At 35.2% G+C, this 25,254-nt stretch overlaps 1 protein-coding gene across 1 annotated transcript in view; it reads left to right on the top strand.

Annotated features, from left to right (window-relative positions):
• LOC150096239 (midasin) overlaps positions 1 to 25,254 on the top strand; it is a 1,081,806-nt gene that overhangs the window by 654,581 nt on the left and 401,971 nt on the right. Inside the window, exons 49-50 of the mRNA XM_090409469.1 lie at positions 4,175 to 4,494; positions 20,100 to 20,250. Of these exons, the coding sequence (XP_090265595.1) occupies positions 4,175 to 4,494; positions 20,100 to 20,250 (471 nt within the window). The remainder of the gene's footprint in view (positions 1 to 4,174; positions 4,495 to 20,099; positions 20,251 to 25,254) is intronic.

Here is a 25,254-nt window from a genome sequence, read left to right on the forward strand (position 1 = left end):
TGTATTTTGTGTTGAATATTATGGCTACTCCTTCTTTTCCTTGATTGTCATTGCCTGAATATAACATTTTGTATTTATTGCTCAGAAAGATCTCACCAGTTTTGGTCTTTTTTGTTTCAGCACCCCTATTATGTTGATCTGATACTTATGTAATTCCTCAGCTAGCTCCATTTCTTTGCCATTCAGGCTTCTTATGTTGATAGTACCGATCTTTAACTCTGGTGATGTTTAGTTTTGGTGTTTTTTCAGATTTGTTCCAGTAGCTGACTTTACTGTTCACCCTGGTTCCCTGGTGAAAACAACGGGGACCTTGTTTAACCGGGCGACGCCCCAGCTGGCATGAAATTTTGTCGTGTTGCACCATAATTTTATAATTTGGTTTAAGCCAATAAGAATTACAATTTGGTCGGCTAAATCCCAAATGCCAGCCCATCCTCGTTCGTTCAGTATCCAGGTAGATACCCAACAGGGTGCACCACGAGAAGCTGGGGATTGGACATTAGGTCAGAAGTCCTGGTCAGTTCTCTGCATTTCTTTAAAGGCGATGTGGTGGTCTCCTCTCTGTTATACAGCTTTCACCCTTAAGCATTGTGGAATGTACGATGAAGCAAAATATGAAAAAAATAATAGACTAAATATTTACATTGAAGAATAAAGAATTATGAATGAATGCTAAATAGAATTTATTTATTTATTTTTGCTTATGGCTACATGACACTGATAATTGAAGAGTACAATCACAATTTCCAGCAACAAATGATGAAAATCTTAACATATAAAAGTTCATTACATAAAAGTAAGTCTTCCGTTTTTTTTGTTTTTTTTTTTAATAAAGCAAAAGCAACTTGTCATAATCAAGGCAAGGACAATTATCATCCTACTGTAACAAGTTTGACAAGGCTGCATGCTCTCACAACACTTCACAACATAATTGTAGCTGTACCTAGGTTTAATTAGAGAGCAATTGTGTCTTGTGTGAGAAAACTTGGTCCATTAGGGTGGGGAGGGGGGCATTTCACATTACATCATCATCTTCTAACATGAGGTGGAGTTCTGTTGATACCATGACGTGGTGAGACGTGACCGTGATCTTCTGTTTCCTCCATAACCACCGCCACACCATCTACAGGTCAAGGTCCAGGCTAGAAAGCCAATTCAAGGCCCCATCTCTCACTTTGTGGATGTCCTGTAGGCCACCACCATGAAATTGGCACCTTGGGCAGTCGTACACAATATGAATAATCGTCTGAGCCATAGGAGAACAATCACAATAAGGGTGATTTGACAGCCCCCCCATTTATGTAGAAGGTAGCCACATCTGCCCTGACTAGTTCTGATCCTGTTTATTGATGACCAAATCTTCCTAGGAAGATCAAAACCAGGCTGCAGAGCACAGGGATCTTCTACCAGGAAGCCATTTGTTGGTAGATTGTTGGACCAGCATTCTCTCCATATGTCAGATATTGATGGAAGCAGAGCTGAAGAGATTTCGTCCATGGACCAGAGAGGCTTTCTAGATTTGAGGCATAGACTAGGTGGGTTTATGAGAGTCTGATGTAGGGGCAGGAGTAGGTTGCTCACTGCTTTATTAAATTCCTTAATTGAGGCTTGTCTTCTCCATATGTGTGTGGTGGAGCAATGTTAGATAGAACAGACAGCCAGGAGAGAGAGGGGTGCTTCTCGCTGTCCCACTAATTGTGCGCATGGTAGAGTTTAGCTGGGTGTCTGTAATGTTAGTGTGTGTACTTCTTTCCCAGACAGGGGCACAATATTTTGCTGCAGATAATGTGAGGGCTAGTGCAGACGACCTTAGTACTTCTGCACCACAACCCCAGGTTGTTCCAGCAAGCCTTGAAATGATATTATTTCTGGTTTTAATTTTATTCGAGAGGTTGATGATGTGCCTTTTATAGGTTAGGCTTCTGTCCAGGCTCACCCCAAGGTATTTTGGATGAGGCTTGTGTTCTTTCATTTTTCCACAGAAAGAAAGGTTGAGTTGTCGATTCGCCTCTGCATTGTACAGGTGGAACACTGTTTTCGTTGGATTTGGCTTCAAGTACCACTGCTTAAAGTACTCTTCCAGGGTATTCAGGTCTCTATTCAAGGTTGATTCTAGGTTGGTAAAGGAGGTGGATTGATGTAAGATCGCTAGGTCATCGGCATATATAAACTTGCTTGATCTGGTATGAGGTAGATCATACACGGAGATATTAAAATATATAGGGGATAACACAGAGCCCTGAGGAAGACTGTTGTGAAGGAATCTGGGCCTGCTCTTTTTTCTGCCAATATGGACCCAGATCTTTCTGTTGGAGAGAATAGAATCAAAAAGTTGGAAAGTTTTTTTTTCACTTTATAATATTTCCTAGTTTAGGAGGAGGCCCCTGATCCAGACTGTCATAAGCAGATGTTAGGTCAATGAAAGTGGCTCCAGATTTAAGTTTCTTCTGGAAGCGTGCTTCAATTTGTCAGGGCCAGGACCTGGTTACAGCAACTTCTTCCTGGCCTGAAGCCAGCTTGTTCAGTCGGGAGTGCTCTTTCGATGAGTGGTGAAATTCTTTTAAGGAGAATTCTTTCAAAGAGCTTAAAGGTGGTGCAAAGCAAGGAGATAGGTCACAGGTTTTTCACATCATTTGGATCTTTCCCTGGTTTGGGCACAGCAATTATTTTGGCTTCCCACCACAGCTTTGGTAGTTTACCACTCATGATGATTTCTGATAAGAGGGCAGCCAGCCATGTTTGGCCATGTTGACCAAGATGTTTTAGGAACTCAGGAAGTATGCTATCCACTCCTTCAGCTTTGCCATTCTTGGTAAGTTTTAAGTCTATTTGTACCTCTTCCCAAGATACAGGGTGTACAAATTCAGGAAGCTCGGGTTCCATCTTCAGGATTTGTCTGGTGGAAGCTTGTACAGCAATTTTCCTGGTAGAGCTGGGATGAATCTTGGAGGTTTTCAATAAATGGTTAGCCATTTGATCAGGAGTTATTTCTGTTGTTTTGTGTGTTGTCGCCTCTACTCCACCTAATTTTCTCAGAAGTGACCAGCTTCTCTGACTAGATGTGTCGAAATCGAGTTCATTGATGGTTGAGATCCATCTTTCCTTTCTGTTTTTATCCAGGGTTGATATGAGCTCCTTAGCAATTGTTGGATCTTCAGTTTCCTCATATTTGGAAATATGAGGAAATAGAATAAAATGTGAGAAATTAATTTGTGTTCTTCTGCAGAGGAACTCCAAGTCTGTACTCTAAATTAGCAAATCTTAAATGATATAAGACTGACACATGGGATCTGAAATGTATTTGCTAATATAGCTTAATTAACTAACTAGAAGGCAGAAGATTGGATAGGTAGCAAAAGAAAAGGCCAGTGTGTAATGGTTCAGTGTTTTACAGTTTTATTCTTAATGTCTGTAATTTCCCTTTATTTATTTATTTATTTATTTATTATTATTAGTAGTAGTATTATTTGCATCTAATTCCCTGAGCATCCTGACTCTTTAATTCATTGGCAGTACATTATTGTCATTCACAATTTGTCACCAGTATTTAAATTCAGCATTCTCTATTTTGCACTGAGAATATCTTCAATCATTATATATTCATTGCATAGCTAAAAACTTTCTGTTGATTAATTTCTCTAGCTATTGTACAAGCACTGCTCATTCCTCAATAAATGACCAGCATAACCTATCTACAAAAAATATGATTACTCTAATTTGATTCTCTCTCTCTCTCTCTCTCTCTCTGCTACCATTGCAACAGCACAAAATTTTAATAACTACATGGAAGTTATTAAAATTTTGTGCTGTTGATCGTTAGATATAATGATATAACATATACTCATCCCACAATGGCAAATATTGCTATAGCAAACTTACAAGAATAAACTACTGAAAAATTCCAGCTAAGGCTCTATAACGACAATAATATTTTAAAGAAACTTCTCTATAAAAAAACTTTTCCCTGTAACAAAATATGGTATGCACACACACACACAAAAAAAAGGTACTGAACTTCATAATATCATCGTAGTTATTCAGTACTTGTTTTTTTACCATACTGTATTTCTTTTGCCTTCTAAGTTTATTGTCTTGAAAGCTATCATTTTTGTTATGACCAATAATTCTTTTTTTTATTTAATTTATAAACATGAATATTTTCATTTTCTTTCAGAGAAAAGACTGGCTTTTCAGATCTTATTACTCATCCTTTGTCTTCCTTACCTTCTCCTCAGACAACTTCAGATTGGATTAAGCTATTTTGTTCAGCTGTTAAAATATTTTATTCAAACAGTACTGCAAGTGACTGGAAGATAAAAGAAGTTTGGTTAAAAGAGTTGGTGCATGAAAAATGCATTCAGTATTCACAGTATGATGAAATTACCCAAGTTTTGAAAAACATTTTAGTAATGAGCAGTGAATTTTTTAGTAATGTATTCACCTGTCAAGTTACAGAAGAGTTAGTCAACATAATAGAAAGTCTTGTTAATGCAGGTAACATTTAAAAAAACATTAATATTTTCAGAATTTTTTGCTTTTATACTTATGTTTATATTTTATGTGTTATATATATATATAGATATATATATCAAATATTTGCAACATCAGAGAGTTGTAGTGAACGGTGAGTCTTGACTTCAGGGTGCTGCCAGATATACAAAATAATGAAAGAATCCTGTGATATCATTTTTACATTACATCTGTCACCACATTAAGGATTGTTCATTATTAATGATTGCTAATATGGATTCATTTCTCTCAACAAAGGAAATTTCTTAACTTGTGTTGTACTCCAATGAACAGATGTTCTAAACACATAGAAGACCAAACCATTCTAGACATTCCCAAGTTATTTCAGTGGAATTAGTGTTGCCATTGTTTCGTGAATTTTGGCAAACTATATTCTCCATTGAAACCAGGTAGAATTATGTCCCTTGCAGGGTGTAATGTAACTACAGTGGTATCTCGCTAATTCGAACCTCTTTAGTACAAACCCTCCAGTAATCCGAACTGCAGTTTGAAAGGAAAAAAAGTGTTATTTATTACGTATTATTATTTTGTGTACTACTATTATTTTTATTTAATAATTATTATTTTAACTATTATTATTTATTTTATTATTATTACAGTACAGTATTTTTTTCGTACTGTTGATTGTACGGTTATACTGGAGGCCTATTTTGATGTATTGTGTGTTCACGTTTGCTTTTTTATACTGTACAGTACGTACTGTATTGTTGGCATGAATCACAAATATACACAAAAAGAGGAAATTCAAAACGTGTGTATTGTGGTTAAAAATATAAATCCAGATGATGAAATTTCACAAACAGATGTTACAGAATGGATTACAGGTAGAACCGAAAGTGAAATCGAAATCAAATCAGATGCTGAAATTATAAATATGATGCTACATATTTATTATGTATTATGTAGAATCATCGTCATTGTCATCTTCTAATGAATTAGAAGACAATGATAACGATGAAGAACTATGGGGGAAAAAAGTAAAACATGAAGAGGCAGCTGACAGTTTTAATATGTTTATAGAATGTGCTAAGCAAATGATACGCCATTCCATAAAATTTTGTTGCTAACGTAGCTCCGAGGAGAAGCATTCGAAAAGGTTTAGCTTCAAAGAAACAAAATAAAATCAGTGACAAAGAAATAAAAACCTTTTTTTGTGTGTTATTTTGTGAAACTTTTTTTGTGTTGTGTACAAGAAAGTGATATTTTTACACAAATTAAGTTACTTACTGAACTATGCAATTTTATTTAATCAGAATCCTCAACAATACAGGTACAAGAAATTAAGTTTTTTACTAAAATAAACTTGTGTACTGTATTATTTTTTGTTTTACATTACAGTACAGTAGCTTTTTTTTTCTTTCTATCAGTTTCTATCCTTGATGTACCATTAGAATTTGATTATTTTTGTCTTAAACACTAGTTATTGTTGTCTCTTGGGGAAAAATTTGCTAATCCGAACGAGCACGGTTTTTATTAGTTCGGATTAGCGAGATACCACTGTATTTGTTTTGTGTATTCAGATCATACTTTGCCCTCTTGTGCTTCTTTTTCCATTGATATTCCTTTCTAATGTCACTTCAAGAGTTTCTTATTGATCATTTCTTAAGAATGTTGCCTACATGTTAAATCCCCCCCCCATCCTTTTTTATTTATTTATTTTAAATCTGTCATTTCTAAAATTTTGTTGTTGTTTCATTACAGGTTTTTTTGTTTGTTTGTTTGTTCTGTGAAGCCACTTTCTGAAGACATTAATTCTTTTGATATCATCTCTTTTCAAATTGCATGGCTCACATCTGTACAATAAAATAGACTGATGTAACATTTTAAGGACACAACATTGAACCTCTAGTTTTACATTTTTTTTATTATATTTTTCATTTTCTTAGATGTACATTGTGCATCCATATTTTTTCATATTTCTTTGTTTTGATCCATTTAAAAGTAAATTCATGCCTTAAACAGAGAAATTCTTTCTCCATTATTCATTGCCACATGTTTATCCTAGATACCTACTAATTGTATTGTTGAATATTTGCCCATGGAGCAGAATGCAACAGATCGTTTTTTAATTCTGGTTTGCTATCTGACAAACCATGTGACATCATTGTCTTTTGTAAAGAAACCATAACCATGCAGAATGGATAAGATTCGTTACTTTCAGGATTTATAAGTAACCAGTCATTAAGAAAATTTTTATAATTGATTGATATCTTTAAATTTCTGAGCATGAGATTAGCTCTGCTAACACATTCCTGGATGCTAACAATGTCAAGTTCTTTCCTAGTATCCTCGTTTTTAATATATTGCCATTGATGCCATCTGTTCACACCCCTAATCTTTCTTAGGACTCTCATATCTGTGGTCTCTAGTCTGATCAAGTGTTTTATTTCTAACCCAGCTCTCAGATCCATTAGTTAAAATTGGTTTGAACACTTTCTTGTGTGGAGATAATTTAGTGTTTTGACTAATTTCGCTCTTATTCCATATAAGTTTATTCAGTTGACTTCCCTATCATTCCAGCTTTGTTGATTCTGTTGTCTATTTCCATGTTATTTAATTTAACCATCTTCACTAAAAATCGTTTCTAAGTAGCTAAAATGTTTTGCTTGTTCTATAGGTTCTTCTCTCCATTCACAATGCAGTTGATATTTTCAGTGCTTTTGCCTATTTTCATTGTCTTTGTCTTGTTATTGCTGACTTTCATACCATATTTATTCCAACAGTTATTCAGTTTAGTCTGGAATCTTGCTGACTTGTACTGGATTTATTTAATAGTATAACATCATCTGCATAAAGTAAAGAGTAGATTAACATCTCCAATTTTTTGATATCAGGTTTAATACTTCTTTCCTGCATAAGGTGATCCATATAAATAATAAATAACAGAGGGGATAATGTTCATCCTTGTCTGACACCAGATTTAACATCAGACCTGTACTTCCTTCAATTCTAACTGCTCACCATCATCATCACATTCTTTCGTATCTACAATTTTCCTCCAAATCAGTCTGTTACTTGTCAAGAATCCAACATTATCAGATCTTATATTTCTATCTTCTAAGACACGTTTTACTGTATCAATCCACCTATATCTTGGTCTTCCTCTGGATCTTTTTCCTGCCAGCAGAGAACACTTGTTTTGCTAATCTTTCCTCACCCATTTCCTCATTTTTAATATGATATTGCCATTAATGCCATCTGTTCGTGCCCCCTAATCTTTCTCAGGACTCTCATATTTGCTGTCTCTAGTCTGTGGTGAAGTGTTTTACTTCTGACCCAGCTCTCAGATCGATAAGTTAAAACTGGTTTGAATACTGTCTTGTATACAGCTAATTTAGCGTTTTGGCTAATTTCTCTCTTATATCATATAAATTTATTGAGTTGACTGCCTACCAACCAGCTTTATTGATTCTGTTGTCTATTTCCATATTTAATTTACCATCTTCACTAAAAATCGTGCCTAAGTAACTGAAATGTTTTACTTGTTCTACAAGTTCTCCGTTCACAATACAGTTGTCATTTTGAATGCTTCTGCCTATTTTCATTGTTTTTGTCTTGTTATTGCTGACCTTCATACTATATCTATTACAACAGTTATTCTATTTAGTCAGGGAATCTTGCAGACTTGTAGCAGATTTATTTAGAAGCATAATATCGTCCGCATAAAGCAAACAGCTGACATTAACATCTCCGATTTTGATATCAGGTTTAATACCACTTTCCTTCATAATGTGATTCATATAGATAATAAATAACAGAAGGGTTAATGTACATCCTTGTCTGACACCAGATTTAACATCAAACCATCTTCCTGTACTTCCTTCAATTCTAACTGCTGACTCACAACTCAAATAAAGACTAAGTATTGCTTGATATAATGCCCCATTGACACCATATAACTGTAACGTTTTGAATAGCTTCTCCCTTGGCACCTTGTTGTATGCCTTTTCCAGCTCTCCAAAACAGAAATACAGATCTTTGTGATATTCCCATGATTTCTCGACTATTTGTTGTAAAGTGAAGAGCTGATTCTGATAGCCTCTATTTGGCCTGAATCCAGCTTGTTCTTCCCCACGCTTTTCTTCCACAATTCTTCTCGACCGTTTCTCAAGTATACTTGCCTAAATCTTACCAGGAACACTCAGTAGGGAAATAACTCTGTAATTTTCACATTCAATTTTATTTCCCTTTTTATATATGGATACTATGAGAGCCCTATCCTTGCCCATTCTGTTTAAGTGATCATATCACCTGAGATTAGCTCTGCTAATGCAATTCCTGGATGGTGAAAAGGTCAAGTTCTTTCCTAATATCCTCATTTTTAATATGATATTGCCATTGATCCATCTGTTTGTGCCCTATAATCTTTCTCAGGACTCTCATATCTGCTGTCGCTAGTCTTTGGTGAAGTGTTTTACTTCTGACCCAGCTCTCAGATCCATAAGTTAAAACTACTCAAGTTAAAACAGTTCAACAGGCCTTTTGAACTGTGCAGTGCAGCCACTGTAAGACTTTTATTTTTATACCTCCATTCTTGAGCATTCCTGGTCGAATATCATCTAACATTTCAAGCCTTTGATGACTTTTTCTACTTCAAGTATGTATTCCTGACTGTATGCATGTTGAGTGTTTATACCACTTTTATACTACTGTGCTATCATCACTGCTAGTTTCATTTAGCAATTTTTCAAAGTAATTACTCCATACTTTCAAGGATATCTTTTTCTCCCATTTTCATGTCACCTTTATCATCTCTAATTCCTTTTATAGCACTCTTTCCTCCATTTCTGAGCTTCTTCAACAACCTCCAGAATATCTTACCACTTTGATATTTATTTTCTTTGTTCTTACCCAAGTCTTCCCATGACTTTTGTTTAGCTAGTTTTACACAGTGTTTAGCTTTCTTACATTTGTCTCTGTATTCTCTAAGAGCAAAAGCTGAATTATTTGCTAGGAACTTTTGATATGCTTTCTTCCTTTCCTTCACTGCCTCTTTAACTTCCTGTGTCCACCATGGAGTTGTGATTTTTCTTTCCTTGCAGACAACCTCCCCACATGCCTCTCTGGCTGAATCAATCCATGTTTTCTTCAGGGCTTGCCACTGGATCTCTATGATTTGGTTCCTGTTCTCAAACTCTTTCATTTTTTCTTGAATAATGTTTGTGTGTTTTAGTCTACAGTTCACATCTGAGAGCTGCTCAAATTTTATTCGCTTTAAGACTTTCTTACGCATTCTTCTTTTCAAAATGAAATTCAATTTTATCCTGCTCATGACTAAATAGTGATCACTTCCAATTTCAAATCCTCACTACACTCTGATGTCCTGCACAAGGAAAATAACATCACTATCAACAATAACATAGTCAATAAGACTTTTCTTGTTTCTTGCCTCTTCTCTCCATGTGAATTTGTGCACATTTTTATGTTGGAACATGGTGTTAGTAATAATCAGTCCATGTCCTGAGCAGAAATCCAACAGGTATTTGCCATTATTATTAGCTTTGCTCTTTTCTCCAAATTTTCCCAAAATATTTTTGTATATCTCACAATCATTTCCTACTCTGCTATTTAGATCCCCAACAAGGACCAACTTTTCCTTTTTCATTGTGTCAGTTGCTTTCTCTAAAGCCTCAAAAAATTCCTCCACTTCCACCTTAGTAGAACCTTCTGTGAGCCCATAGGCAGAAATAAGTCTCATTGTCCAGTTCCCCATTCTCATATTTGCCCACATTACTCTACTTGAGACTGCCTGCCATTCAAGAAGATTAGCCTCATATTTAGTGTTGAATACCATGGCTACTCCTTCTTTTTCTTGATTGTCATTTCCTGAATATAACATTTTGTATTTATTTGTTTGTATCATCAACATAGAACAAAAAAAGTAGCTATTCAAAGAAATAGAATACATTGAAAATATGACATTGGTTTAAACAATAACAGCAATTGTTTCCTAGAAGGATCATTTCAAATATATAAGAAATCATTTCTGATATTTAAATAGGATGAGAATCTGCCAAACTTTTTTGGGGAGTGTGGCAATCATTCTAATTTAAATTAGTGCAATGTAACAAGGTTTCAGAACTTTCTTTGAAAGATGTTTTTATTTAAACTTATTCTATGGGGCAAGCAAGCTGCATTCTAAAGGATACTTAAATGCCTCTAGCACAATTGGAAGAACAGTGGTATATTGCACCCTATGATTGGAAAGGACTAAAGTTCGATTCTTGTCACGATGAGATGAACTTTTTTGTGTCCTTTTTTCAATTAAAGGTGAGATAGCCAATCTTCTACAGAGGTAGCAGGATTTTTTCTTCCCAGGAGCTCAGGTTTTTCATCCTACATCAGTCCTGAGAAGACAGTTTACAGAAAAAATATTATTCAGTGGCATTATGTTGTAGACAGAAGGAGCCTGTGTAGCTCAGTGGAAGTGCTGTTTGCACTCCTCAGCACTAGATCATCTGAAGAAAGAGCTTCATGAGTTCGATTCTAGTCACCGACTATAGGAATTTTTTCTAAGCCTTTTTTCAACTAGTTCCCGAGTCACTCAATTTCTAGCACATGCGACTCGGGTTTTTCATCCTGTAAACTCAAAAATTTGACTGTAGAACCCACACTATTTCAGATTAAAAATATTGTGTAAGGTTTAGGGACCATGAGATGGCAGCACTTGTTAGCCATCTCTTCAATTCATGCCTTAAAATTAGCAATAGCCTTCGGGCAGCTATCTCTGATTGGCTCCCAGTGGAGATTGAATTGCCCACTCAGTCTCCAAAAGTTAAATAGGGCTAAAACAGACTCACCTATTCCTTACATGAACACACCTTATACTACACACCTATTTTTATTGCGTGCAGATGATGGTAGTGATGTTATGTGTAGTTGGTGGATTAAGGATTGAAGTAGTGAGTTATTGTGTGTAGGAGTAGAATTCCCTTCCACAATTAGTCCTTCTTGGAGGTATAAATAATATACTGTATTTATCTCAATAGCATGTAATTTTGAGATCAAACTTTTGAGGGTTGAAGTATTTGATGTAATATTAATGTTCAGTAAACCTTTTTTTTTTCCAAATGATCTGTATGGGTCCAAAGTATGTTAGATTCATTCATAAGAGATTTGGTAACCTAGAAGCAGAGGCAAAAGTTGTCTATTGTAGTTAGTAAGAAATTTTGGTGATTGCAAAAATATATAGGTATCAGGTGAAACTTCAAGATTCTGCCTATACAGAAATGACAAACATGGAATTAGAACTTGCATTCCATTGCAGTATCCTTCAGTGCAGAAATACAGGAATCTATTATTCATCAAAAGTGATGATGATGATGATTGTAACCATTTGAATTCCATTTAATCTTTTATAGTGAGAAGTGTGTATTGTAAAGGTAAGGAGAACAAATGTCATCTGTTCCATTAATTAAGGATTTACTCTGATTTTTAGGGTGGTATGATGAACATAACTTTGATGTATACCTAGTCTAGCCATAAACACTGTTACAAATTGAACAGTGCATAGACCTTTAATCTATTAGTAAATGATTTACTGCTTTCAGCACATACAAACTACATAACATAACATGCATATAGCAGCATTCAATGTTCGAAATGTCCCCCCCTTTTGCCTTCACTCATGCCTAAAGTCTGTGAGGCCACACATCAATGGCAGCAAACATAACATCCAACAGAAATTATGCTTGCTCCGAATTCACCTTCAGGCTGGCAGTGCTGGGGTATCATTTCTGGCAGGCTACTCTCTCAAGCTCAGACCACAGGTTGAAGTCCAACAGATTCAGATCAGGACTTCCAGACTGCCAATCAGATGGTGATATGTGGTTGGGCATATTTGCCTCCAACTACTGTTGTGTGGTCCTTGTCTTGTGTGAATTGGCTGAATCCTGTTGGAAGGTCCACACTGCCTACCGTGAAACAAGGTGTTGTTCAGGGGCGGGGCTGTACCACAGGTTCTAGCATGGTCTTGATACACTCTGGTGGAGGTTTTTACCCCTTTCTTGCAGAAATGCAACTTCGATACCCCCCAATATGTAATCCCCCCCCCACACACAGACCAAATCCTATGTACTATGGCACATGCTGTGAAACCATTTGTGGCATATACCCGATCATTATAATGATTAATAGTCTCATACACAAACATCCTGCTGATCCTGAGTGTTTTTAACAACATATTGAAAATAACAGGTGGTTTCATTCATCCTTGTGAAGTGCTATTACAGCGAGACATCTCTCTCTCTCTCTACTGATAAACACGCAAATGTTGGCTGTGCACAGTGCCACTAACAGAACTGGATTCATGCAAATCTGTGGACAGGCAAGGAGAGGGGGATCTGCAGAAGTTGTAACAGTATTTATGGCAAGTCTGTGTATATCTATCAGCAAAGGTAAGTTTCCATGATTAACAAAGTACCAGAGGCCATGCACATAAGTAGGAAGATTCCATTAAAATTAAGACTTATTCTCAAAAATCAGTGATGTAAAAATTAAAGATGACATTTCTCTTGGTCCATAAATTCTTACACTTAGGAAGGCAGTTTCTTATGATTATATCTTAAATGATGCTGAAATGTGGGAAAAACGGTTTGGAGCTTTCAAAGTGACATTGACAAAGGTCTTGTAGGAGAACTGTTGATTATTCAAGTTTAATCACATTCATATATACACACTAGGAACGTATATTTAGTCTTAACCAGACTGATATCAGTTAAAAATATCAGATATTTTAAAAACGTGATTAAAAGATCTTTTTAATATCTGATTAATAACATTAAAGCATAAGTTTTTTTAATAATATACAAATCTGTTTACAAAACTCAGAAAACTACATGTATGCATATGCAATAGACCACCAAAAGTTCTGCCTGCAGGGGGGGTGAAAATGTGGCTCAAGCTCATATGTAGAATCAGAAGAGGCCTAAGTCCCCTGACAGTATCCTGTGCTACACATCTCCAGACTTGGAGATTTGCAAAGTCATTCTCTTTTAAGTTCTCCATGCTGTCAATATGCCCTGCAAGGCATACAAGGAGAGTATCTTGAAATCAGCCCAAGAAAATTCAAAGCTTAGTAGTTTTGCTGACACCATACATCTTTAAAGGATACAGTTAAATTTTGGCACAGTATGGTGTTCTTCCTGAAATTGCCACACTAAGCCTTGGTTTCCAGCATAATAGGCAGCTTGATGGAGGATACTAAGTTGTTGCCCAGTAGGTATCTGGAGAGTTCATCGAAAGGCAATTAATCTAATGAACAATTTGTCAAAAATGCAATTCATAGAAAAAAACAATTCACCAAAAATTTTAACTTTTCGAAAATGTTATGATAAAAGTGATCCATTTAGAACAAAAACTGAGCCATGCAGAGTGAGATAGCAATGCTACTTTAATAGGGAATAATTATAGAACAATAATTATATCCGATAACTGTTTCATGTCTGTTCATGGGACTGATTTACCTGTTTCTGTGAGGAAAAGCCCAGCCTATGCAGGCTCCATTATTATTATTGTTACTGGTAGTAATATGCTACTTCAATACAGCAATTATTATGGAATGAATTTTACTCAGATTCTCTATTTGAAACTTTTACAAGAAAATGTCGAACCGTTCCAGTTTTCAGTTCAGCTATATTCAGGGCAACAAAGAAATACCATGTCCAAATTATGTATTACAATAACTCTCTGACAGTGGAATTAGTAGAAGTTGTCAGTACAAGAAGTACTGACAACTTCTACTAATTCTGCTACAAAAACTGAACCATGCAGACAGCTTCTTGCCATCTGCACGTTTCAGTTTTTGTTCTAAATGGATCACTTTTATTATAACATTTTTGAAAGAACCGTTTCAAAATTATATTAGCAATCTGCTTTGGCTGGATCAATTTAATGAATTTTTGGTGAATTGTTTTTTCAATGAATTGCATGTTCGACGAATTGTCATTCAATGAATTTTCATGGAACCTGCCTAGTACCCACAACTTGGTTATTGATAATGACGAACTCATCTCCTCTCTTTACTACAAGGTCAGGCTTCCTCGATCCATTGTTAGTCCTATAGTGCAGTCATCATTTGTTTGAGCTCAACTCAACAGAGCACTAATTCTTGTCTTAATTAAATTTATATGTTCAACATGTTGAGAGGGAACATGTTTAGATTCTTGTAATGCCACTCCACTGACTGAATGGCGCAACATTAAAGCCTATCTCCTTTGTTCAGGTGAGGGAGTCATAATCATTGTCCTTCCATCAAACACCTATCATTAATAATCCTTAACACAAGAAGTAATAGAGGCAGCAAAACATAATTCTGAAGTGGGGAAAGAAAATTTTTGTAATCTACATAGATGTAATCTAGGTACTAACTATCACATTAGGGAATCCCAAAGTTTAAAGTGGCATGGAAAAATGCTAATACCCCATTATGAGGAAGATGTAACCAAGAACGGACTGCTGAGCAAAAACAGCTACATCCATCCAGGACAGGAATGTGTACCTAGGACTAACCTATGCTAGAGCAAGAAGTAATTCAGAATAAAGAGCCTCTGTTATAGTTAAGTGCAGCTTTTCAGACGAAAGATCCTTGAATGGATGGAAAAGAGAAGCAGCCTGTCTGAGGGAAGCGAACACCAAGGTAGTTCCACTTCTCTAGAAGTGAAATAGAATGCAAGGACATGCATGTAGGGAAGCTCAAAGGTTCTCAACCTTCAATTTCTTGTTTCTACCTGAGGGAATAAGAGAAAATGTAGTCAACTTTGGGATGTTGTGATGTTTATGCCTCAAACTTGAAAGAGTTCGTTGTTGAAGACGTCTTGCAAGTCTTTCTAGTAGAGGCTATGAGTATAAAATTATCAATGAATACCATAGCATTAACAGTGGTTGCATCAAGAGAGTAGTCAGTATGGTTTAGAAGGAAAAGAGCAAAGAAACTCATTGATGACACAACCGAAGAAAATAGGAAACAGCAAATCTCCTTGGTGGACATTGATCTGAAGTCCAGAGTAATAGTAAGAGAATTTGAAGAGGAAATCTCTGATACATAGGTAAGGTAAGCTTCTAGACATCTTGCAATAGACAATATCTGAAGTATAGCTTGAAAGGAGACACTGTCAAAGGCCTTCTGGAGGTCCAGGGATGTCATAAAGAGAGATTGAAGTTTGCATCGGGATTGAGAGAAGAAAGAATAAAGATATTCTCAGCACATCCATCTACAGGGATGAATGGCTGAAGATGTTTACTAACACTTTTTAAAGAGTCATAAGAGAACAGAAGCAAGTGTAATTGCATATTGGTCAGAGGGTACAGAAGAATCTTCCTTCTTTGGAATGTATACTGTTCTTAATATGATGGTAAACAGAAGTAGATCAGTTAAATCTTATAAGATAGGCATAGAGACCTGCCAAAGCTCCACAGAAGGAAAGCCATCTGGTCCTGCAATTGATGAGGCTGCTAGAGGTGATGACTATTTCTTCAAGAGAAAATGGCCGGAAAAGTTCTACTTCTGAAATGGACTTTAAGATTAAACAAATCAGGTAGGTATGGCATTGGGGTGGAAAAGATATCTCTTCAAAAGCAAACTCCTCATGCACCTCTCTTGGAGGAGGAGAATGCTCTATCCAGTATTGTTCTAGCACAAGCACTTTTACTCCTATATAATGCCTGGATATGGATATAAAGATGCTTTTTCTCTCTTTCTGCTTGGATCAAACAGATGATGCAGGATGGTATTCTACTAACCAGGAAGGAGGAGGTTGTCTGGAAAATTCCATCTCTAAAATTACATGAACTTTGTTGTAATAGATACTTTATTGAGTGATATTCTAACATTTTTTTTTAAAGCTCTGTGACTATATTAAGAGAGGAGACAGATCCTGAGATGTTGTGAGGCATACTTGAGGAAGGGATGGAATTGTATCAGCCCTACTCCTCTCTTGAGATGATAGTGATAAATCAGGATATATGGGGATATTAGTTGCTGTTGTGGGATCTTCTCACATATTTTCATCACTACTTCTCTATAGGATGGTAATTTATGATGTGATCTGACTTCAGGTGTCTGCCTACATAGAACTTCTGCCAAAACTTCATTAATATGGGTTGTATCTTCTATAACAAATGAGGCTTTATGGAAGGCAAGAAGATGTTCCTCTTCAGCATGCCATTATATGTTCAGTGCAAATTTTAGTGTTAACACCAAGGCTGATATCTGATAAAGGCTTGCTAACAGTGTGGGTAGTCTTTGAGATGATGTTCCTGGTTGGACTAAGATATTTTGATAGTTGGGTATTGTAGGAACATTGAAAGTTGCAGAATGTTCCTCTTCTGCAGTCAAGTTTACTTTTGTCCATTCAGTATAAACTTCAGCATTAACAGCATTGTGTTGTTTTGCACATTGTGTTGTTTTTAACAGCGTTGTGTTGTTGTTGGTATTGAACATCAAGACCAATAGAGGTGGTAAAGGCTCTCTGAAATTCTGGAGAGACAAAGTGCCTTTGACATAATGGTCCTGGTTGACCCAAGATATTTTGACAAGTGGATGTTGGAAGATTTAAAGTTGCAGAAGGGTTCGTGGAGGGGGGGGGGGGCAGTGAAACGTTTTGCTCACTGATGCCTACCCAAGCCTCAGGAGTAGTAATGATCTTACTGTGATTGGGATAAATATAGTGTCTCTGTGTTGATGGTTTCAGCTGAGACATATTCATTTTAGAATTCACCGTTGCTCTAATAACTGGAAGATCATTTATGGGAGTGGTGTTCCATGGTCTCTCAATAAGTGAGGGGGGCTCATTTGGCTTTGTTGAACAACCCTACTCAGGCTGCTAATCGCAGATTTGTTAGATTGTTAGGCTAATCCTAGAAGTAAGAACATAACAGTAGGATGACATGCCACTAGGAAGTGGCCTACCTACACTTGTGAGGTGTCTCGGACCCAATGGACATGCACCCAATACATCTAACTTAGGGACTCAAAAGTGGCTAGAAAAAGTTCCATGTTTTATCTCTAGAGGGGGGGGGGGGTTTCCTGTCTATATAAAACTAGAATTTTAAAAAAATAGGGGAGGGGGAATTATTAGCTCACTCATGTAGCATTGTACTTTAGGTTTATAATCTTTCTTGGGTGGAAGTGACAAGAAACAGAATTGATTACTGACTTACTACTAAGTTCCAGAGTGGGGAATAAAGGAAGGATAAAAACATGAATAATGACTACTGTGCATAAAATGAGATTTGCCATCTGATTTACCAAGTGATATATTTGCTTTGTATCTTTCTCTCTTTTCTCCCCTTCCTTCTTTCAAGTTTTTTTTTTTTTTTATTAAATATATTTATATACACAAAACAATGGTCTCAGCATAATCAGTAGTGCTAAATGAAAGTAAACGATCCTTAAAAATTATTTTTAATAAAGCTTTCTGCCAGCTAACAACTTAATTCTTTTTTAAAGTTAGATAAATGAACCACTGCTTTTATAACCAGTTGAACTGAAAGGCCATTTCACATATTTTCAATCCTGACAGTGAAAAATTAATATTATACATTTGTTTCACGTTTCATTGCTATCTTTCTATTATACCATCTAGAACTTTCATGATATACACACTGCACCCACTTTTCAATGCTTTAGATTCTAGCTATTTAAAACCTAGGTGAGTCAAATTATGACACATAATCCAATATTGGTCTGTCCAGAGAGAGAGAGACACACACACTTATAATGGTATAACTTTATATTTTTAGAGCATTGCTTACAAGTAAATCCAATATTACCCTTGTCATTCTCTCATGTTATACACACACACACACACACACACACAGTGCTTTTTGTTTTGTTTTGTTTTTTTCTTGCAAAACAGTAAGTGCCAGTGCTCATTCTTTGCTTGCAGTAGGAAAAATTGAAAGGCTATGAAAAGAAAACTAAAAAATTATATACTGATATTTATACTACACTAGAGGTGGCGCAATTAGAGGCAAAGTAATTTATACATTTCGCTTCATTCAAAAACTTAGTTTGAAATCTTGGGTGCCGGTGGGGCTCTATCATGTTAAATTGATTTCACATTTTTTTGAAATAAAAATAATATATACAGTTTATTAAGCATATATTTTATAAATATATAAAAAGTGCATAAAACGTATACCATAATTTTTAATAAAAATTTTATATAACATATAATATATATATATTCATATATATATATATATATATATATGAATATTAATATAGTTTAAATGACTATAACACCAAGAATAAAAAATGAATACGGTTTAATCGTGAGACACTACTAGTTTCGTTGAAAAAATCAACTTCTTCAGGTGTCAAATACAAAGAATTATATAAAAAATAACAGAAACATTATGAAATAACAATTCTTTGTATTTGATTTGTATATTATATAATTCTTTGTATTTGACATCTGAAGAAGTTGATTTTTTTAATGAAACTAGTAGTGTCTCACGATTAAACCTTATTCTTTTTTATTCTTGGTGTTATAGTCATTTAAACTATATTAATATTCATAACATTATTTACCGAGTAAATATGAACTCCGATATATATATATATATATATAGAGAGAGAGAGAGAGAGAGAGAGAGAGCAAATATCTTGACAATAGACAGTGAAAAATGTTTCACTAAATAACTAAGTTTATTTGCACTAGGTATATATGTAAAAAAAATTACTGACTATTACAAATTTTTAAATGTACCACACACATCACTGTTAATAAAGATGCCAGTAAGCTATACTATTCTGTACCCCCCCCCCCCCCAATGTGTTTGTGTGTATCCCACCCATGAAAAGAGTTATAAACCTGTAGTACATTAATATAACATTTCTATCATAGGTGGGCTAAAGTTAGATAATCAGGAAATCCAGCTTAGAAACGAAGCTTTTACTCAAGGCTTTAAGCCTCCAACAAACAGGATGACGGGAGTCTTCTCACAGTGTAATTCATCTACCATCTAATAACATTCAGAAACATTTATGCTTGTGGGAGGATTTGAATCTGAACTCTATTGGTTGGTTGGTGAGCAGATAGACTTATCCAGCCTTCATCATCATCAAATTTTTGACATGTACCCTCAAGGGGGTGTACAGGATATGGTAGTACTACATGAAAAACTTACATCATTACTAACTTCCTGTCTACAATTTTCCTCCAAATCAATCTGTTAACCATCAAGACTCCAACATTATTAGATCTTATATTTCTGTCTAACCTTGCATCTGATAAATATCACATCAGTTAGACTTTTCTACCAAAACCCTAATCCTTTGGAATTAAATGCCTCAATTTTTTCCCTTTGGTTTCTTGCCCATATCAAGAATAAAATAAAAACTACAGATGCTAACTACAGTGTGAATACAATACTACCCTTATAAAATAGCATTTACCTATTTGTAATCATTATCTCATAAATGGTTTAAAAAAAGATAAATATCAAAATACTTAATATTTTAGATATGTATAAAAAAGCAAACTAAATTCAATTCTTATATATTTTCTTTATTGCTTTCTCTGATGTTTCATCAGAAAATTTAATTTCCTCCCTTTTCACTTCAGGAAATGCATCTTATCTACTTCATGATCAGTTACCTTTGGATATGAGATGGAATAATGGCCTGTTAAGACAGATATATGTGTTATCGCAAAAACACTGTTCACATCTTGATATTGAGTTTGTTTTCAACAATCTCAGATCTCTAGCTAATAGGTAAAATATAAATTTATGTGTTTGTTTAATGTCAGAATCCTTTAAAAACTATATTATATAGAAATATAATAAATAACATAGTATTTACCCACTCATTATCTGTCATTCTACAAGCCACTCACATTTTCTGATTGGTTGTTTGATGATGAACTGCCAGACCTCTTTTAGATCATATATGATCAATTTGTAATATGTACTTTTGATACTGTGTGAGCAGATTCTAGACATTTGTCATACCAGTTTTCAGGTGGTGATACGATTATACATCATTCTCACTCATAAAAGAGGGAAAAAAATCTTAGTATATGGCCATTTTTATAAATTAGTTATATAATTAATGATTTAGTGTGTGATGACAAGTTTACTGCATACCACAAGGGATTCCTGGTTTCACTCTTCTGGAATTTATGTCAAATGCAGGTACTCCTGATACTGATTGTTATGCTATTGCAAAGTTTTCCACATGCTTATTAAGTACACAGATGATTAAGTGAACAAGATAATACAAGTATTATTATTTACTATTAAATACTTCAAAATAAGTCCAGTACAGCTTGGTAAGAATCCCTCGCTAATTGAATAATTGCTGTAATAAATTTGGCATAAAAAATCAGCAATAATAATAAAAAAATAAAAAAAAAGACAAAGATAATGGAAATAGAAACATTGAAAACATTGACTGCATCCTGAATAGGGGACCAAAAGAACAGTAAAACATTTCAGCTATTTTGGCACAACTTTATTGAAAGTGGCAAATTAAATATGGAAATAGCCAACAGAATTAGCTAAACTGATATGATAGGAGATCATCTGGATAAATTTATATGGAATAAGAAAGAAATCAGTCAGAAGACTGAACTACCTATATACAAAATAGCATTCAAACCAATTTTAACATATGGATCTAAGAGCTGGGTTTGAGATAAAACACTTGATCAATGACTGGAGACCACAGATATGAGAAGTCTGAGGAAATTAGGGAAGTGAAAAGATGCCAACACTGGTGGAATCATATTAAAACTGAGAATATGAAGAAAGACACTGTTAGCATTCAGGACTATGTCAGCAGAGCTAATCTCAGGTGGTATGATCATTTAAACAGAAATGGGAGGGGAAAGATTAGCAAAACAAGTGTTTTTTTGCCAGGATGGCAGGAACAAGATCCAGAGAAAGATCAAAATCTAGGTGGATGGATACAGCAAAAAGTTCCTTAGAAGACAAAAATATAAGATCTGATAATATTGAGGTCTTGAAAGATGATAGATTAATGTAGAGGGAAATTATTGGTAGGAAGTTATTAATGGTGTAACTTTTTATATAGTACTGTCATAATCCTGTACACCCTCTTGAAAGTACATATCAGGAATTTTGTGATGGTATTATAAACATTATCTTGTTCACTTACTCTGTGTTTATGAAATGTTTAGTTAATATGAAGAATAAAGTTACAATTATTAATAATAATGTAGGAATCTGTTACCTGTAATTATGCTATTTAAGAAAGTGGTATCTAGTGAATAGTCATTTTCATCAGTTAAAGATATAATTTAAAATTTTTTATGCAGTTCAACAGAAAAATTTTAAGCCTTGCAATTTGCAAAAGGTTCATAGTTGTCTTCAGTGCAAACTGGTTATGAAACAAGCAAAGTATGGTAGAAAATTTCAAACCAAGTGTATTCAGTAAACTCCTGTTATGACTTCATGCAGGTGTGTGTGTGTGTATATATGTATATATACAGTATACATCTTTTAGTGAGATGTGCTTTACATTATGGGAAATACTAAGAATAGTATCAGAGCTTTACAATGAGTTGCCCTGGTGTTGTACCATCTTTAGACTTGAACTATGTTTCAGGTGCAAACTTAACTGTTTGCTTACTAACCAAAATTATAAAATTACTTGGTAATCCTAATATACAGTATCCCCAAGTTAAAAAATTAATTACATCTATATCTCCTCCAGAGATTCTTATTAGAAATAAAAACACCTTGTAGCAACTTGTATAAGTAGAGTTGATAAGGCTCTGTATTACTAAAACCTTGGTATTTAGGGTCTAGCTACTCACTGAGGAGTCCTCAAAAAAAGATTGAAACCTATTAGGTAGTGACCCCGCCCATAATCTATTGCAGTATACATCTTTTAGTGAGATGTGCTTTACATTATGGGAAATACTAAGAATAGTGATCAGAGCTTTACCCACCTTTACAATGAGTTGTCCTGGTGTTGTACCATCTTTAGACTTGAACTATGTTTCAGGCGCAAACTTAACTGTTTGCTTACTTGAGATTAGGAGTTAAATAACCAAGCTTATAAAATTACTTGGTAACCCTAATATACAGTATCCCCAAGTTAAAAAATTAATTACACACACACACACACACACACACACACACACACACACACATATATATATATATATATATATATATATATATTGTGATGATGGTGACCATGAACAAGAGTTTTCCAGTCCAAACTTGATAGTTTGGACTAGGAATAGTTTTTTATAATGGAAGTTTGCTATAGAGAATTTTCTTTAGAATAGTATTGGGGCTTCATTCGGAACTTTACAGTAATTTGTTACAGACTGAGTTTGCTATATCTTCTTTATCTTCTTTCTGGAAATCCACTGCTGGATATATACTTACCCTTTAACCTTCTGGTTCTGTCTGTTTTTAGACAATATTCACCATCTCATGTCTAATTTTTGCATCAAATCATACCTCCATCTTGTTCTTTGATGGCCTTTCCTTCTCTTGATATCCACTCAGTGCTTAATTTTGTCCACCTATCATCTGTCAGTCTACTAATTATGGCCAGCCCATCTCCACTTGAATGCTTTACAACACTTCGCACTATCTTCTACTTTAGTCTTTTTTCTCTCTCTCTCTAATTGTAGTCTCTTATTTTATCCCTTTTTGTTATGTAGAGCATTCTTTTCTCAAAGGCTCTTTGGGCCACATGCAACCTGTCTTTCCGTTTTTAGTTGTCATCCATGTCTCTCACTTCCATCGGTAAACACTGGAGTAATGCATTTTTTTAGGCATATAAGTAAATCTCCTAATGAGTAATGTTTATACAGCCAAAATGCTTTGTTTCCTTGTATGATTCTTCTCTTATTTCGTTGTCTTGTTTTTCCTTAAAAGTAACTACCGTATTTACCGGAGTATAAGACGCACTTTTTTCTTCAAAAATAGGTCTGAAAAACAGGGTCCGTCTTATATGTCGATACTCAGTTTTTTATTATTTTCATTTCTGGAAATTTTCCCTTTTCCGAGTTATGTGATTTCTTTATTGCTTCCTTGTAGTGTGTGAGAGCATTCCAGTTATGTAGAGCAGTGTTTCTCAAACTTCAGCCATCCGCTTTCATATGATTGGTGCAGTATTAACAAAAGATCGTGCTACTAAATGACAAAGACAAGCCGACAGTTGAGTTGAAATGCTAATTCTCATCAACGGAATTCCTTGTATAATATCTGAAACACATTCACTATATATTTCTTCGTTTTAACACGTTCACTCAAACAAAACCATATGTTGCACCAGCAACATATGGTTTTGCTTGAGTCATACAGCATTTTCTGTGGGAGGGGAGGAGGACATGCAATTCATTAGTTGAGTGCCGTTTTTATGCCAGTTGTTTCTAATTGCACTGTTTGTTGAGAAACATATTGCACAGCCTGCAGATGTCTCTGTACCTTATTCAGTGATACAATAGGAACGTTTTACGATCTCAAACTTCACGGATACATTGAATTTTATTCTATGCGTTAATGATGCATAGCCAAAAATTGCCATGGACCCCCTGAAGACTTTTCACGTACCCCCAGGGGTACACGTACTACAATTTGAGAAACACTGACGTAGAGTTCAGTGGATGCACATGTGCTGTCATCGACGATCACAGCTGTGTCCTGTTCGTTTAAACTTTCCAATTGTTGTTGCAGTTGTGAAAGGTAATAAATTTCTGCTGTTAAATTTTCTCTAAATGTCTTGGCAAATTATGGCTGAAAAATGTCGGCATTGTTATAATATTGCATACAAGCTACGTGTGATTGCGTATGCTAAAGAACATGGAAACAGGGCTGCAGAGAGGCATTTCGGACCCCCCCCCCCCCCCCCCCCCAACTGAGAAAATGATAAGAACTTGGCGGAATCAGGAAGAGGATTTAAAAAAAGCAACTCACTGTAAACATAACCTACGAAGTGGAACTGTAAAATGGCCAGAACTTGAGGCAGAACTGAATACTTGAATTTTAGACCACAGAAAAGCAGGACTTTCAGTGTTTACAAAAATGATTATTCATCAAGCGAAAACAATAGCCACTAACGGAAGGATCACCAACTTTACTGGATCAACATCATGGTGTTCAAGATTCATGAAGAGAAACCAGCTATGTATGCGAACTAAAACAAAAATATCACAAAAGATGCCAGCTGAATATGAAGAAAAAAATGATTGAATTTCATCGATTCATCATTAACTCAAGGAAACGAGAAAATTTTGAACTTGCGCAAATAGGAAACATGGACGAGGTTCCGATGACTTTTGATGTGCTCTCAAACAAAACTGTAGATTCCAAGGGCACTAAAAGTGTTACTATTAAAACTTTGGGGCACGAAAAAACTCACTACACGGTTCTTTTATCCTGCTGTGCTGATGGGACAAAATCGCCGCCACTATTGATTTTTAAAAGGAAGATGCTACCCAAAGAAAAACTGCTTAAAGGAGTGTTTGCACATATTCATGCAAAAGGCTGGATGGATGGAGGAGGAAGAATGAAGTTATCGATAGATAAAATTTGGTCTAGGCACCCTGGAAGACTGTTGAAGAAGCCTGCCATGCTAGTATGGGATCAGTTTCGTTCTCACAGAACAGACGATGTTACAAATAAACTCAAGGAATTGAAAACTCAGTTAGCTGTAATTCCAGGAGGTCTAACTAGTCAGCTTCAACCTTTAGATGTCTGCATTAATAAACCATGTAAGGGATTTATGAAGTA

This window comes from Typopeltis vanoorti, chromosome 19 (genome assembly GCF_054136105.1).
Source record: "Typopeltis vanoorti isolate ZY-2024b chromosome 19, IOZ_Tvanoo_1.0, whole genome shotgun sequence".
In the NCBI taxonomy this organism is placed as follows: Eukaryota; Metazoa; Arthropoda; class Arachnida; order Uropygi; family Thelyphonidae; genus Typopeltis; species Typopeltis vanoorti.